The sequence below is a fragment of the Grampus griseus genome (assembly GCF_964374135.1).
Source record: "Grampus griseus genome assembly, chromosome: 4".
NCBI lineage: Eukaryota > Metazoa > Chordata > Mammalia > Artiodactyla > Delphinidae > Grampus > Grampus griseus.
The window spans coordinates 45,979,254-45,997,210 of record NC_138997.1 but is presented as its reverse complement, the minus strand read 5'-3'; the positions used below and the strand labels follow the sequence as shown (position 1 = coordinate 45,997,210).

Sequence of the window (17,957 nt, the reverse complement as noted above, 5' to 3'; positions counted from 1 at the left end):
AAGATTTGGGAAGGTAAACAGGAATTCTAAGAGTAGTCAGGAACAACATTATCAAATTAGGCTCAAAAGATCTGAACCAAAGTTGACAGGAAATGCCTTGGACTGATGCATGCTTTGGGTGGATCCTTTTGAAGATTTATTTAAATAGCTTGAAAATAAGGGTCCATTTCTAGCTGTCTTCCTGGCTAGTTTTTCTTTGAATTCTTCTTAAAGTAATTAAAATGAATCTATATCCATTTATTTTTGAGACTGAAATTTTATATTTCTCATATTGCCATATTTTGCCTGTATCTTGACCGAACCTGACATTCACATCTAAGTATAGTACTATGTAATGAAAACATGTTTGTATTTCAGAATATTTTCAACACATCAGTGTCTACAACTCTGGTAAGTATGCTCTATTTTTAAAAATAATGGATGTTTAATAGCTCTTTCCTGTTCAGCAAATTCAATTCTTAGCTGACAAAAAAGAGTACTTTGCAAGTATGAAGGAGTAACCTGGCAGATATGCGGCGGAAAAAAGAATCCATTCTGGGGAAATTTACCCCCTTGCAAATGAGAGAGTTGGCTCTCTGGAGATCTGAACAATATGGAACCATTCTAGGGAATAAGGCTGGGCGGACCTGAAGGGCTAGGCACTCTTGACCAGGTCTGAGGCCTCTTATGTATAGCTCTATTCTCAGTCATTGAGATTAGCCTGTGTGACACCAAACAACCAGATGAAAGTAGAAAAAGTTAGTCATTTGCCTTTTTCAAGTAAGGTGATGTTTGGTATCATTTGACTAAAACATCTGGGTGATTAGACGCTTTCCCCAGCCCCTAAGTTTCCACTTACGGTGATATGGCCCAAATCACTTCTTTGCATTTAAGTTCCTTGTTATGTATTTGGCCCATGTAGCTACAATAAGTTTTTATTTATTGAAGAGAGAAAAGTATCTGGCCTTTCCTTAAGTATGCAGTTTACCTGACGTTTGGAAGATATTTCCTGTCCTTGTGTGAAGCATTTCATGCCCCTGAGGACTTGCTTAGTAACACTTCTTATTGGCAGGGCAGCCACAAGTTTTACTGGTCACTTCACAGGGACTTCAGCTGACTCTTCAAGACAGACATTTTTCTAGCTTGTGGAGATCGCTAGGAGACTTACTGTGTATAACAGTTTCTCTTAGTAGGAGGGTCCAGAGGAATGTTCCAGCCCAATTAGCCAAGGTGCATTTAGACTGTGGCTGACACTTAAATTTAGTAGCATTAGCTTACTGGATATATCAGGTGCATCTTTATGGCCATAATTACCTGAAAATAGTTCTGCTCCAACTGTGGTAACTCCCAATTACTTTGTTCTATCATTAAAACTGGTAAGTTTCTTTTTGTAACTTAGGTGTGAAAAACCAGAAACTTGAAGACCCTGGTAAGACATTTTCATAAACTCTAGGGGCTTACATTTGTAAGACAGCTTCCTGAGGGTGGGAGTAGGTGGGCATGGTAAGGAAAAGTGGGAAGAAGGCAGAACCCACATTAGCTTACTAGTTTGGTATATAAGAGACGCTCCTGAGTTCCAGATATCCTTCTTTATAAGGACGACCCAGCAGCTCTGTCTGTCTCCTATCTAACAATCCATAGGTCATCCCAGCGGAGCAGTTAGAGACATGACATAAGAAACTAGTTCTAGAGAATTTACTATCTTCTGCTTTAGGCTAGCTGTTACATGGATAGAGGAAGGTGTGACTAATTATTCCACAAACTCTGTAACCTAGGGTATTCATCAGGAGCATAAAAAATGGCATTTTTTCCTAAATTAAAATGATTTTATATATGTATATATATTTCTGTTTCTAGCAATCTGAGTAACAAATGCTATTAGCTATATCCGTCTGATTATTTAGTATATTCCAAAGTATGACTCATTCCCCAATTTTTTTTGTCTTTCTTAAAAATGATATTCTTCAAGGGTGCTGGGACAGAAACACTCTCATAAATTACTGGTGAGATTATAAGTTGGAACTTTTCTGGAGGACGATTTCAATAGTATGTATCACTAGCCTTAAAAACGTCCATACCTTTTAACCTAGCTATAACACTTTTAGATATTTGTCCTAAGGGAATAAACATAAAAATTTGTGTACAAAATATGTACAGAAATGTTTATGCAGTGTTATGGTAGCCAAAATTTATAAATAACCTTAGTATCCAACAGTTGGGTATTGTTAAATAAATTATATCCATACTATGAAACACTCACCAATTTAAAAACCATGTTTTTGAAAAATATCTAAAGATATGAGAAAGTACTTATAATACAGTGACAATAAAAAAAGGATAAAAACAAACTCTACTCAGTACTCTGTAATGGCCTATATGGGAAAAGAATCTAAAAAAGAGTGGATATATGTATATATATATAACAGATTCACTTTGCTGTACACCTGAAACTAGAACATTGTAAATCAACTATACTCCAATAAAAATCTTTTAAAAGATAGGATAAAAACAGCATATGGAGTATACTATCAAATTTATTTTAAAATGTCAAACGGTACAAACTTCCAGTTATAAGATAAATAAGTACAGGGGATGTAATGTGCCACATGACTATAGTTAACAGCTGTGTGGTGTATTTGAAAGCTGTTAAGAGAATAGATCCTACGAGTTCTCATCACAAGGGAAAAAAAACATTTTTTCCTTTTTTTTTTTTTTTTGGTATCTGTATGAGATGCCGGATGTTAATTAAACTTATTGTGGTAATCCTGTCACAATATATGTAACTCAAGTCATTATGCTGTATACCATAAACTTATACAGTGTTTCATGTCAATTATATCTCAATAAAACTGAGAAAAATAGTAAAAAATGTATATGAGCATGTACATATATATATATATATATATATATATAGCAAAGAGACAGGAAATATACCAAAATATTAAGACTGAATAGCTCTGATATCTGGGATTATGAAAGTTTCATTTTTAAAAATAAATCATGACAAATGTAGGTCAGAGTCTAAAAAAAAATCAACAAGAGATATTTTGCTTAATCTAGGAGAGTGCCTGGATCACTAGCCATAGTTCTCACAGTAAGTTAGGCACCAGTGGGTTAAATCTCTTTCCCTTTTCCCCCAAACTCTAACAGCTTTGAGAGTGGGTCATCTCTCAAAGCTTTTAGAGTTTTCCACTGTAAATAGCTATATAAATATAAGGTTAAATTTTCAAGCTTACTGCGTTTATCACTAAATGTTTCCTATTCTCATCTTCAGGAATGAAAAGCCAGGAGTCCACAGTCTTACCTGGTAAGTGATCTTCTACTTACTCTCAGAGACTAGCTACAAGATTAGAAGGAGGCATGAGGACTCCTAGAACTAAGGACGTTACTGGACATGGAGAGTTTGAGGAATAAGTTAAGTCAAAACAGAGGGACTCTAATTATTGAGAGATTATTATGTTCCATGCAGTAATGTACTGAACAGTTTTATAATGTATCACCTTTAATCACCACTTACTACAAACCTACAAGGTATTTCTTTTGCGTAAATAAGGAAATGAAGGTCAGAGGGATTAAGCCTGCGCAATCACAGAGCTAATAACTATAATGACAATAGAGCTAAACCAAGCAGAGTCTTAGACCCAGTACTATTTCATTTAAAAACCGACGTACTGGGACTGACTGCCTTATGAAGATAAGGTTGGTCAGATAATGAAGTTCTTGAACTCCACCATAAGGAGTCTGGGCTTTGTCCAGTTAGAGAATGAAGAGCAATTGAAAGGTGTTTTTGTTGTTACTGTTTTCTTTTTCCTTTTTTTGGGAGGGGAGTGGGATTGAAGATGGGGGAGGTATAGACCAAAGGGAGCATTAACAATGCAAGATAGTTGATTAACACTAACCAATATTCATTTCTGTCTTCAGGTGTGAAGAGCCAAGAAGCCACCCAAATACCTGGTAAGACAGCTTTGTTTACTTTCTTGGCCAAAGTATGAGAAGAGAAGGATCCCCCCGTGTATTAAAGAGAATATTGTCATGAGATTATTATTCATTACTATTTCGCTTACTGCCGCCTACCAGTCATTCTACAAAGATTTAGCTGGGGAAGAGAGTAGAAAAGTACCTTTCCTCCCTAGTGTTCATGCCTTCCTGGAGCAGGAAAGTTAGCTCTGCTGGGGGCATGGCTGAGGGCAAGGCTGCTGGGACCTGGATGCATGCAGTCCAGCCTTAGATTCTATAGCTAAAGGTACTCAAAAGAAACTTCAACTTCATGCAAAAGCTAACTGTTAGCTTTGGCTAATAACATCTCAGCATCTAGGATCGCCAGGTAACTAAGCATAGTACTCTCCTGGCATAGAGGCAGACTTAATGAGGCACCATGGCAGAAGGCTCCTCTGAGTTTGGCATGGATTTGCACAGTGAGGGTTCATGTAGCCAGAACTTTTAAGTAAAAAGCCAGAAACTACAGTGCAGTGGGACCTTTGGTGCTTGTATCTCTTGAGTTCATGAGACGAGGAGTTTGGAAATTGTACTCACTGGAACAAACTGCAAGTCACTGAAAATTTCTTTCTCACGTAGGAATGAAAACTCCAGAACCTTTTTCACTACCTGGTAAGCAATGCTAGGCATGCTGGAGAGGAAGCTGCCAATCCGGGGAGCATAGATATAATTGTCACCATTAGATACGCAAGGGAGGCTAAGTACTTTGCACAACAAGATCACGTGAGTGAGTGAAGGACTCAGGTCTCTTACCTTATGACCAAGTACCTGTTTCTTAAAACTTGTGGTTCCTCTAGTGTTTTTCCAGTATACTTATCATGACACATTTAACCTACCTTCAAGATATAACCATGAAAGCAGGTATTTTAAAAGTATGAGGCTGTTGCTGAGGGTGGGGCCTTGAGTTTCTGTGGCCAGAGAAACTGAACAGTATGACCCCTGTCAAGTCAAAAGGGCCTCAGAACTCACGCTTACAGGGGAGGAAAAAAATGAAACGGCCCTCAAACTTAATTTTTTTCCTGAGACAAGAAGAAGTTAAAAAAAAAAAGTGGACATTATCTAATATTTTACCAGAGAGCTATGGACAATAATAAGACTTGTCTAGGCCTCAGAATTGTCTTTCACAGGTGGCTAACACATGTCATGTTACCTTATAGGGATATCTGTAAGGACTATAAAAACACAAAATCTCAGGGCGCAAGCCCCTATCTAATGGTTCAATCCTGCTTCCGAGCTCATGTCGTGTTTTGCAAATAATTTGTGTTAGGTTCTGTTATTATGGAATGATCATCTGTTAAGGAAATTAGATTGTTGGCATCTGCTAAATGACATCCATCCGCACAGTACTGAGTTTGCCTCACATTGCTGCCTTTGGATAATGTGTGCTGTGTACAGAAACAGCCGTTCCCAGTTCATGATCTAAAGCACTTGGCAGACCCGGAGAGAGAGGTTCCAGCAATACTTTTATATCACCCAGATTGGAACTGTTGGACTTATTTGGCCGCGACTTTGAAGTGAACCTCTAATGACACTGATGACACACTTCGCGTGTCTACATCTCTTCAGCTCGCGGGACCTGAGTTTGCATAGTACTCTCGCTGGCACCTTAGTAGGCGCCCCGGCTGCCTGACAGGCAGCTGCTGAGCAGCATGTGGAGGGTGAACACGGTCTGGTCTGTGTGGACAGACAGACCCAACTTCATGAAGTCTCTCCTCTGCCGTTTTCCTCTGGGTAACTTTGTGTAGAGGTAACTTTATTTCACTTTTCTGCACCTCTGCTCCCATGTCTGTACAATGAAGAAAATTTCTGTCTTGCAAGACTGATTAAAGTCCTAATGAGATAAAAGTACCGGCAAAATGAATGGTGCTTTAAAATAGGAGTAAATGGTAGATGCCTTTATTATTATCTGAAAATCTTTTTTTTATTTGGGAATAAAAATGTTACAACCGGGTGAAAAACCTGGTAATAAATTCTTTTCTGGGGGCGGAGGCACCATGGGGTTCTGAGTCCTTTACCATAATCGTTCAGTTAGCTCCGTCTAAAGGGGGATGGGGAGAGGACACTTGAGCTGCACAGCTTCTGACACCCCAGGCTGCAAGCCAGAGGGGGAAATGTTGAGAACTCCCTTCAGTGTGTGCAGCAGACTGCTATTACGGTTCCCTGGGTCAGGCAGAGAAAAAGGCAGTTGACCTGAAACTGGGACAGTTGGCTTCCCGCTGCGCCTGTCTATTCCAGAATGGGACAGGAGGCTTCCCAGGGTGCGCAGGCTACCGTGAGAGAATCTGTGGTTACAGGAATAGCATCATCAAAGAGGTGTGTGTGAGAACCGTACAGTGTAGCACCATCCATTCTGTGCCCTTTCTATGTCCTCCAACAAATAGGCCACTCAGTTTTGCTGGGACTGTTTTGTATTGTGCCCTCTCCTAGAAAGCTGTGTGTCGTGCAGGCTTTTTAAAAAGTGGTGTCAAAACATTTACACAGGATCTCATATAATCCAATAAAAGAAATATTGTTAATACCGTTTCAGAGATGGAAACATGGAATATGGGAAGTTAAGGAACCTGTCAAAGGCTAGGATGAGACAGTCAAGACCCAAACTTTTCAAGTTTTGTTCATTTTCTGTCACATGACACTTGTCTTCCAGCTAGATGTAGTTATAGAAAATACACCTCTAACCTGGGCTCCTAGAATTGGCATTTGGCTTCAAAGCCGTCAGAATATGGCAATATTGTAATATTTCAATGCTAACACACTTGGAGTTAGAATAGCATAGTAAGTAAGAGCAGAGGGTTTGAAAGCAGGCATTGCTACCACTGATTACCTCTGTGATTTTATGCAAGTTTGGGGGAACTTCTGTATAATATGGATAACTCTACTACCTACTAGGAGTGTAACAAGTAAAGGTAATAATGTACATAAAGCATTTGGTCAATGCGTGACACACAGTAAGCATTCAATAAATGATTAGTGTTATGGTTGTGCTTGGGAATCTGAGTTCAATATGTAGAAAAAAGACTTTTCTTTTTTAACAAAGTTTAACCTTTCTTTTAATGGAAACACACACACACACACACACACACACACACACACACACACACACACACACACACACACACACACACACACACACACACACACACACACACACACACACACACACACACACACACACGGTAAAAAATTTCAAAGCATGCAAATGTTTAAACACTGAACCCTTCCCCCAGTCCCACCTATACCTCTAAAACTAATGCCCTGCCCCTCAGTCCCACACGCAGAGATGACCAAATTAGCTTAATCATTTAATCACATTTTTCTCTTTGGGATAAATCTGTGTACAATGCAGTTAACTCAAAATCTGTTTATATTTTAGAAGACAAAAGTCAAGATATCGACAGTCCTGGTAAGAAATATCTCATTTCCTTAGTTGATAAATGTCTGTTTCTGCAATACAGAAAAACTGAGAAATTTATTTTCTCTCAATAAAAGGAACAAAATCTCAAGAGTTTAAAGCATCATATATAATGTATAATGTCATATCCAAATGCTTGTATGTGCAAATGGGGGGGCAACTTGATTTTGCTTCTTAAGCACTCATTTTCAACTATGTATATAGACTGTACTTTTTCGAGCAATGGTTCTCAACCCTGCAACCCAATTCTCTCTTTTTAGAACAAATATTTTATAAAGGTATCCTGAAATAAGATTCATAAATAAGTCCCACTTGCACCATAAGAAAATCAATATAATGTCCTAACTATATAACAAAATTATATACATTTCAATATGTAAATGCCTAGATTATTCTAGATGTCATGAAGTAGATTGTATTTATTTACACAGAGAAATCTGGATTTAAGAGAGAGGACTGGAAGCTATTCTTTACAAATATAAGAAAATGAAAGTGAAGAAATACCAGGGGCACTAGAATAGAAACCAGTGTTTATTAAAACTACCCCAAAATATTTTGCATATATGTAAAACTTAGGTTCTGGGTTTGAGCATTATAAATAGGTTTTTAACATATATATGTCTAGCAGTGCATTTGAAATTTATGTGCAAGTGGGTCGATTTTTCCTTGTGCAAGACTGTCGAGAGCACTGCAGGATACTAGCCCTCTACTTCCACCCCAGTGCCGTGACAATCAAAAATATACTCTGACAAATTTCCAAACTGCTTTAGGGGGCAATGCAGCCCCCTTGAGAACCACTGCTCTCTAGTAACAAACTAATGCATGAGTGCATCTGCTTGTCCATTTTCCCCATCTGTATACATATAACTGCACGTTTATAATCATGGCAAGTAAATTTATGAGTTGAAGGTTTTTATAACATTTACTAGTTATTTCTCTTGGTTTCACTTATGTGAGTGGTGATCCCATTTGGATATTTCCAATCAGTCTTCCCTTGTACAGTCTAAACCAAAACACAGCCAGAAGTCAGATATCTGAGTTAAGGGCAGTGTGAAACAGACCATCCTGAGATGGCTGGACTCCACTGTACCTCTCTCCACTAGTTCAGGTGAAAGGGAAGCAGTTTTCTCCAGAGTAGTGTTTTATGTATAGAGGGAAAAAAATTTTTTTATCAGCTTGCAGGGCTGTTTAAAAAATGCAATTTTTTACACTGTAAAATATTACACTGTATATTGGTAGAATATGCATATGAAATATACTATCTTGAAATAGAAAAGACACAGAATTTAACTTCATCTTGCATATACAGAAAATGAAAATTTTAAATTGCCAAGAAATTCTAGAGAACTTGAACAAAAAAACTACCTTGTCTACATAGATACTAAAAAGCCTGTGAAATCTTAGATAAAACCTAGATCAGCACACCCTGATGATATATATGAAAATATAGCCCCAAATCTGTAATGAACTATATTTATTTTAAAGTTGTCCTGATTAGAATTACTTCATGTAAAACTCAACCTGGATGTTCACATATTCAGGATATATGGTGTAGGTGGATGAAACTTGATACTAAAAATGACATGTGTCAATGACTATGTCTTCTCATTAACAGCTCCAGCTCCAGGTCCAGTTCCAGGTCCCAAAATCCATACCCCCGCATCATCTGGCAAAATGCTCCTTCCACCGTTTGGGACATGCATCATTTTAATCAGTGTTTCTGCTCTAAATCTCTGTTGCTCTGTAGTCTGATACATTCTTTTTAATTTTTGGGGGGGCGGGGGCGCTGATTTATTTATTTATTAGACTCGAGTGCTTTAGTACAGAACGGTACAGAGATGTTTGTGCTTCAATACTTTCAAACACTGAGATTCTGATAATTTCAAGGTAAACAAGTTTCAAGACAGACTAGCTTTTTGATACATTCTTTATTACTTGAAATATGCTACAGGCATCCCACAGAAATCATCAAAAGGAGTGATGTATTTTTCACTTGTTGGCCAAAGTCATTCGATAAAATGAGAATTACATATTAATGTAATTAACAAATTCAGGTAGCTGACCCAGATGTCACAGAATTCATTTTTCACTTATTTCTATATTAATCTTACGATTGCAAAAAACTGTATACTTTTGATTTAATTCAATAAGACTTTAAAATTATTAGCTATAATTTCAGTAGAATTGCTAGATATTAAAATGTCAGTAATGCTCATGGTTAACCTGAATTTAATTCCTAATTAGAATTTAAAGGTGTTCTACTTATCTTTAAAGGATCAAACTTTGACTTCTATTCAAATAGTGTATTCTTTCAGTCTCTTCATTTTCCTTCTATATATGAACACCTTATATTGTTATAAACACAACAGTTTACCAAGTATTTCACATACGTAGTCCCTAACTTGAACCTCATGTTAACCCAGGAAGGCAGACAGTACTGAATGAATATGTGGGCTCAATAAGCAAGGAAAATGAGTACAGTACAGTAGTCTTTTACCCCAGGTATTGTGGTGGTTGAAAAGTAATTGATTTAGGCATGGGCTTTGGTAACTGACACTTGTTTACACTGCCAGTGTTTCAAAAAAGGACTTAAGGCCACTTTCAGAGATTCAGAAAAACTACATGAAAGCTCAACTAGGTGTTTGTTAGGGGTTCAGTGTGCTTTAATTCTACCATTTACCTCTCTTCATGTTCAGAATTTTGAGTGGACTTACCACAAGAACCAGTTCACAGAACGTCTATAAATTGTGCTGGAGAACACAACTTAGTCCAGAGGCCAGGGTTTGTCTTTTCTTCTCATTTCCACCCAAATCTAGAACTTGGTTATCAGTTGCTTGGAACACAACTCAGGTACAGACCAAGTCCAGTTATCTAACCAGCTACATGAACAAGGACCACAGGCCTTGCCTTACACATGTAGTCACCAGCAGGATCAAAACTTAGGAGGCTAACTGGGCCTGTCTTTAAAAGGCAGACCCTGCGCCCTATCTAGGGCTTGTGAAATTAGAAACCTAACATACGAGAGGACAAAAAATGAAAGGCTAGAGAAGTAAGCATGCTATGCATGATTAGCCATCTGCCCAACAGAGAATGTGGCTCAATGAGTAACAGGTCTCATCTATTAGATCACCAGCTCTTCCTACAGTGAGCGGGTGTGCAGAGGGGCAAACTCCTTCCACATTCGGCTACATGGATGAGAAAGATGAGAGGTGTTATAAGAAACAGCCCCGTGAACCTTGTTTGTGTCTCCTACACAACTGTTAGCTAGCTAGTCTGCATCCTGACAGATTCCTTCAGTGGGATCTCAGAGGGAGGCCTCTGGATGTACAGTGCATCACACTCCTTACTCCTTGCCATCCTCATAATAAACACAGTGGCACGGTTCATGGGGCTGTTTCTTTTAACACCTCTCATCATAAGACAAAGCATTACGCAGAAATGCAGAGTTAAAGCATTCCAAGAGGGGCCAAAATGATGCAGCCCAGGTGTGCAGTTTGTAGTCAGAAAAATTGTTTAAAATTATCTAGTTGTTAAAGAATCACTATTGCACATTATCATGTCTAATTCACATTTTCCAGTGTTTTCAGATACTAATGATGTATTAGAGAATTCTTTATCCTGGATGATATAGGAAGTAATTTTTATTTGCTGTACCCTAGTCAAAATATATCAGTACTGATATACTTTCCTTAGAGGGTAAAGTCAGACTTAAAGCCAGGTTAAAACTGAAATTCTTGAGCTGTGATTATGATTTAGTATTTGTGTGGACATGAATGGTCATTCTCCCAGAGCCAAATAAAGCACCAGACAGAATTATATAAAAGTAATTATCATCAAGAATTTATTTATAACTTTTCATCTTTTTTAGAAATAAAAAGGTTTAAAAAAAAGTTGTAAAAATGATAAAATGTAATTTTGTTATATCCTAATTGCTTAGGTGTGTTCTGTAAATTCCAAATAAGTAAAATAATATAAAAATATATTTTCAAATCTTTATAGAATGAAAAGAAAACCACATTAATCATTAAATACTCTTGGATTTTCTTTACTCCTCCCACAGATGAATTCACAAATATAAAAACTGACATACATTTACATTCTGAAGTACAAATCTCCAACAGCCAAGTAATTATACAGTTTGTTATGTGCAAAGTAGACATTTCCTATTTACTTGCTATGGAGAGCAGAGTATAGGCTCAATGGAGAATAATCATTAAACAATGATTATTTTTAAGAAGAATGCTGTTGTAAAAATATACAATAGGAAATATTTTTGGTAATTATGTACTTCTTTTTTAAAGTAATTACAGCTTTTAGATGTAAATCTTTCAAAGGCTATCTCTGAAGAGCAGTGATGTGACAGTTATTTCAGATTTGATGAATAATAATTATTTGTCAGGAACCTTCTCAAAAACCAAGTCAGGAGAGAGGATTGTTTTCTTTCTTTTCCCCTCCACGTGGTCAGTTTCATTCTTAAGGAAGGTCTGATATAACAAGAAAATGTATTTCACAAACCTTTAACACAAGTTTGTGAACTGTCAACTGAAGACACCACCTCTGATGTGGATGGTTTCATTCAATCCATGTTCTACCAACTTGATATCTTCTAAGTCATCTTTTATGATGCTAATCAAGTGGCTAAGGCCTTCCTGTTGTTGTTTCAAATGCTAGAAGGAATTTAAAAAATATCAATGTATTTATTAAACTGCACGCTACTCAAAGGAAAAAGGCTATTTTTCACTATTTTACCAGCAACACAGCACTTAGTGGCTGCTCTCATTATCTGCATGTTTAAACACTTGTACTATATGTTTTGCTAATACTTTTAAATACAGTAAAATACTACTGTAAAAAGCAATAAAATCAAATATACAATGAACAATATCTGTAACAGAAATTTTACAAAAGATGCAGAGTTTTAAAGGTTCCTTTTATCAACCTTTGATAAAAAACAAAGGTATATTAAAATAATGCAAGAAGGTACTCAAATATAGATGACTAGCAAAATAATCATTCTGAAAACTGAGGATTTCCATGTTTTGCAGTACAAACTGATGATAATAGTGATATAACTACAATTGCTAGCATTTTAAAGAGTCCTTCCCAGATGTTAAGGCAGCTTGAAGAGTTTCATGGGTATTAACTCATTTAAAATCCCTTTGAGCACACACTTTGGGAGTACCATTATTACCTCTTCTCTACAGATAAAGAAACTGAGATACAGGTAATGAGCCATGATGCTTCAATTCCAAAACAATATACTGCTTTTCATCATCTTAGGTAGGTGTTTATATTATTCCCAATTTTACTGCATAAACTCTTTTATATAGTTCTTTATTCCAATATGCTGGAATCTTTCTCAGTTAATTTTATTGTAAATATGAATATAATCAAGTGTATGTATACTTTTCGAGATCCAGAAGCCAAACTAATTTTTAGTTGCATATAATGGCAATATCTGTTGATGACATTTATAACTACCTAAAATCCTCAGGGTCATACCAACCTGCCACGCCAATTAATCCTACCTAATAGGTTCCACAAAGTTTACCATCTTAATATATTTTTTTAGACACAGCTGATGGCTGGATAGCTTTTATTAAACCGATCTACATTTATACTAATGAAACTAAGCTAGAGCAGTACGTCCCAACTTCATAGAAAGTGAGCCGTAGACAAGTGGCTGGAGGTTTCGGCTACCCCAGCCTACACCCAGGTCCCCTGAGGGCTGACAGGATCAGTAACTCTACATATTTATAATTGATATGTGGCATCATGTAAGTTGGGAATATGTGATATAGAGCAGTTACTTCTCAGACTTTGTGCATACAAATCACTCTGTGATCTTGAAAAATGTAGCTTTCGGAGTCTAGAGTACGGACTGAGCGTCTGCATTTCTAACGACCCCCCAGGTGTTGCTGCCGCTGCCCACACACGGCAGCAGGGTCTAGGGTACTTCGGTTGTCTGTATTACCTCAGAATTCATCGATGTGGGGGACAGGGGAAGAGAACGATTAACTTTCTTTTGGTGGGAAAATATACATATCATGTCCATTTTAACCATTTTATGTCCAGTCCAGCAGCACTGAGTAAATCATGTTGTGCAACAATCACTACCATCTATCTGTTGAACTTTTTCATCTTCTCAAACTGAAATTCTGTACCCATTAAACACTAGCTCCCCATTCCCCTTCCCCTCAGCCCCTGGCAACTACCATTCTACCCTCTATGAATTGGACTACTCTAGGTACCCCATATAAGTGGAATCATACAACTTTTGTCCTCTTAAACTGGCTTATTTCACATAATGTCTTCAAAATTCACCCATGTAGTGTGTGCATGTGAGAATTTCCTTCCTTTTTAAGGCTAATATTCCATTGTATATATGCCATATTTTGTTTATTCATCCACCTATGGACACTTGGATTGCTCCCACTTTGGCTACTGTGAATAACGCGTCTATGAACATGGCTATACAAATCATCTGTTTGAGTCCCTACACTCAATTCTTTTAGGTATGCACCCAGAAGCAGAATTGCTGGACTATATTGTAATTCTATGTTTAATATTTTGAGGAACCATTTTTCACAGTGGATGCATGCACCATTTTTACATTGCTGCTAGCAGTGCACGAGGGTTCCATTTTCTTCACATCCTCTAAACCCTTGTTATTTTCTGGGTTTTTTTTTTTTTTTTTTTTTGGATAATAGCCATCCTAATGGATGTCAAGGGGTGAATTCACCTTTTTAAAAGGTGACTCTAGTGCAACACGTACCTGCTTGATTTCTCGTAACAGATCTGCATCTATGTAATATCTTTCTTCAGATTTGACTGCTCCAAAATGATTCTGCATCCTGATCTGGGACATCAGTTCATTCAGTCGGCCCTAAAAATAATACAGAGTTGAGGGACTTCCCTGGTGTCACGGTGGATAGGACTCAGCACTCCCAATGCAGGGGGCCCGGGTTCAATCCCTGGTCAGGGAACTAGATCCCACATGCATGCCGCAAATAAGAGTTTGCATGCCACAACTAAGGAGCCCGCCTGCTGCAACTAAGGAGCCAGCAAGCTGCAACTAAGGAGCCCGTCTGCCACACCTAAGACCCGGCACAACCAAATAAATAAATAAATAAATAAAAATACTGAGGTGAATTACAACTGCTCACAACATTTCTAAAAGAGAATGTTTTATTTTAAAAGGATAGGTACTACTCTAATTAAAGGTGCCAATTCTCCCTTTGTACATTACTTGAAACACTAATACAAGCCCAAAACATCATGATTAAGAGTCTACATTAGAAACGAAGTTTTGATTAAAAAGAACAAATACTTAATAAAAAACAAGTATACAAAATTCCTCTTTTTGAAGACGAAGTAACATTTCTCTGCAGATACACCTGAAACAAATTCTAGCTTTATGGTCTTATAAGTGCTTACCTTAAACTGAGTAGGGGCATTTAGTTCACACTGAATTGTATCTAGCTGAACTCGCAACTGCTCTTCATCAGCTTGGATGGCATACCCACTCTTCCTCTGAATTTCCTGTTTGATGAGGACCTATACAAAGAAAAGCCACCAACAACGATAGAATCATCTCTTTTCAGTTATGCAAGTAATTTTATTACACATCAATTGTTGAAAGAAATTAGCTGAATACACTAACAATAGAATCATTAACAGTTCAAGATTTGAATTATGTTTGCCCATTTTTATTAGGCAAGTTACATTAATTTGTTTCTTTTAATGACTACATAATTTTCATGCATTATTAATAAACTCAAGTGTTCTTGAGGGGCATATATTTTATTTCTAGTCTTGACACTATGAACAATGCTGTAATAAACATTTTTGTATATATATCTTTATTTACTGGTATAGACCCCCAGGAATGAGATTGCTGGGTTTAAAAGTGTGTGTGTTCAATCTTTAGAAGCTGCTAGATTGCTTTCCCAAAGATCCTCCTGATGAGTATTAAAGAGATCATGCAAATTTTTTTAAAAACCTACATTCCCTTGAATGTATTTTTTTTTTTTTTTTTTGGCCGCGCCACTTGGCCTGTGGGATCGGCTAGCAGGATGTTAGTTCCCCGACCAGGGATCAAACCTGGACCCCCTGCAGTGGAAGCACAGAGTTATAACCACTGGACCACCAGGGAATTCCCCCCTTGAATGTTAAAGGACCATCTTTTAATGGTTAAGAACTACTTTGCATCTGTTCTTCTGTGAACTGCCTTTATACATTCTTTGCCCGTATTTCACTTGGGGTTTTTTAGGTCAAATTATAGGATCTCTGTGTAATACAAACACTACAACTGAAATCAGTGCTGTTTGCAAATTCAGATTTTTCTTTTTCTGAAATCACTTTACTATTGACAAATGGCTTCTGTTACCTTTTACTATACAAAATTTTCTAATTCTTACATAGTCAGTTTTGTTTTACAGTTTCTGGCTTTCTAAGAAGCTAAAAGTCTCTCCAGTCCCTAGGTTGTACATGCAGCCTCATAAATTTCTTAGAGTTAAGTCTTTAATACCCCTTATTTTTGTATATGGTGTGATACAGTGGTCTAATTTTATTTTCCAGATGGATAGCCAGTTACTCTAGCATTACTTATTAAATAAACCCACTGAATTGAAATACCACCTCTGTCATATTAAGATACGTGTGCGTCTATTTCTGGATTGTCTATTCTTTTCTATGGATCTTTACATCCAATCCTACACCAATCCCATATTGATTTGATTACAAGAGCTTTAAATAGGTTCTAAAATTGGATAAGGCAAGTCCCCTTCACTATCTTTTTTGTTCCCCCCAGCAGCTATTCTCAAAACAATTATTTATGAACTGAAAGATTTCAATTTTTTTAAAGTTGTAATTCATTTTTAAATTTTATAAAGTAGATATTGTCTTCTCATCCAAGAATATGGTTTATCTGTCTCTCTATTTGTGAAAACCTTAATTCAGATTGTATATTTTCCTCAAATTTATTCCTAAGTATTTTACAGTTTTTTCATAATAGTGAATGAAATATTTTCCTATTTCCATTAATAGTATAAAGAAACACTGATTTTTGTACATTTACCTCATACTGAGCCATCTTGCCACATTAATTCTATAGTTTATTTCCTTGGGTTTTCTAGATATACAATCATGTCATCAGCGAAAAGAGATGATCTCTTTTCAATCTTTATACTAGTTAACTACCCTGCTCATTACATTTATGAAGACATATATTTTCCATGTGTTGCTATGATAAATTATGTTGACAGATATCCTGTTATAAAACCAACCCTCCATTCCTGAAATAAACCTTACTCAAAGTATATTCCTTTAGAATTTGATAAATAGCTGGATTCTCTTCACTTATATTTCATTTAGAATTTCTGCATTTGTTTTCTTTGGTCAGATTTATTGAGGTATAATCCACATACAACAAAATTGACCCTTTTTAGGTGGACAGTTCTATGTATTTGGACAAACACAAGTTCCCATCACCACAGTCAAGATACAGAACATTTCCATCACCCCAAAAAGTTCCCTCCTGCCTCCTGTAGCCTCCTCTCCCTTACCTCCTGCTCCTAGCAACTACTGATCTGTTACCCACCTCCAGTTGTACCTTTTGCATGAATCATATAAATGGAATCATACCACATGTAGCCTTTCAGTCTGGCTTCTTTTGCTTAGCATAATTTGCATCTCTACTAGAATTATCTGCTTTATAAATTTTTGTTTTGGGGTACTAAAAACAGATGTAAAATGCTGCCACTGCTCTGAGAAACAATTTGGTAGTTCTTCAAAAAGTTGAACATAAGAGTTACCGCATGACCAAGCAATTCTTATCCTAGGTTTATGCATCCAAGAGAAACAAAAGCATAAATCCACACAAATACTTGTACACAAGCGTTAATAGCAACATTATTCATACTAGCCAAAAAGTGGAAACAACCAAAATGTTTATCAATTGATGAATAAATTAAAATGTTGTACAGTCATACAATGAAATATTATTCATCAATAAAAAGGAATGAAGTGCTATTACATGCTACAACATGAATGAACCTTGAAAATATTATGCTATGTGAGAGAAAGCCAGTCAAAAAATACCACATACCATATGATTTCATTTATATGAAGTGTCCAAAAGAGGCAAATCCATACAAACAAAGTGGTTGCCTAGGGCTGGGGGGGTTTGGGATGAAATGGGGAGTTGCTGCTAATAGGTATGGAGTTTGTTTTTAGAGTGATAAAAATGTTCTAAAACTGACTGTGGTGATGGTTGTACAAAACTATGAATATACTAAAAATCACTGAATTACATTAAATAGGTGAATTGTATGGTATATGAATTATATCTCAAACTGTTTAAAAAAATCCATATTTTTCATTTTGTCTGAAATAAAGTAACTTTGGAATTAGCTCTTTAATGGTTAGACAAAATTCAGCAATGACACTATCTGACCTTGGTGCTTTTTCCATGGTTGATCTTTAATAACTTTCCCAATTGCTTCTATGGTATTTGTCTATTGAAGATTTTTCTCTGTAGATCAATTTTGCTAGAAAATCATCTGTTTTCTCT

The 17,957-nt window shown here is 36.7% G+C and overlaps 2 protein-coding genes across 4 annotated transcripts in view; one reads left to right on the top strand and one right to left on the bottom strand.

The window, feature by feature from the left end:
- The window catches only part of ART3 (ADP-ribosyltransferase 3 (inactive)), a 38,954-nt gene extending 26,683 nt beyond the window's left edge, over positions 1-12,271 (top strand). Inside the window, exons 5-11 of one of the 2 annotated variants that reach the window (XM_082653221.1) lie at positions 358-390; positions 1,379-1,408; positions 3,254-3,286; positions 3,901-3,933; positions 4,555-4,587; positions 7,346-7,375; positions 9,000-12,271. In XM_082653221.1, coding sequence (XP_082509347.1) covers positions 358-390; positions 1,379-1,408; positions 3,254-3,286; positions 3,901-3,933; positions 4,555-4,587; positions 7,346-7,375; positions 9,000-9,136 — 329 coding nt within the window. In that variant the 3' untranslated portion in view covers positions 9,137-12,271. The remainder of the gene's footprint in view (positions 1-357; positions 391-1,378; positions 1,409-3,253; positions 3,287-3,900; positions 3,934-4,554; positions 4,588-7,345; positions 7,376-8,999) is intronic. The other variant, XM_082653222.1, reaches the window with a different exon arrangement.
- The window catches only part of NUP54 (nucleoporin 54), a 37,387-nt gene continuing 31,344 nt past the window's right edge, over positions 11,915-17,957 (bottom strand). For both annotated transcript variants that reach the window (XM_082653219.1, XM_082653220.1), the window contains 3 exons: positions 14,822-14,941; positions 14,160-14,270; positions 11,915-12,051 (listed from right to left, as the gene is read on the bottom strand). In XM_082653219.1, the coding sequence (XP_082509345.1) occupies positions 11,923-12,051; positions 14,160-14,270; positions 14,822-14,941 (360 nt within the window). In that variant the 3' untranslated portion in view covers positions 11,915-11,922. The remainder of the gene's footprint in view (positions 12,052-14,159; positions 14,271-14,821; positions 14,942-17,957) is intronic.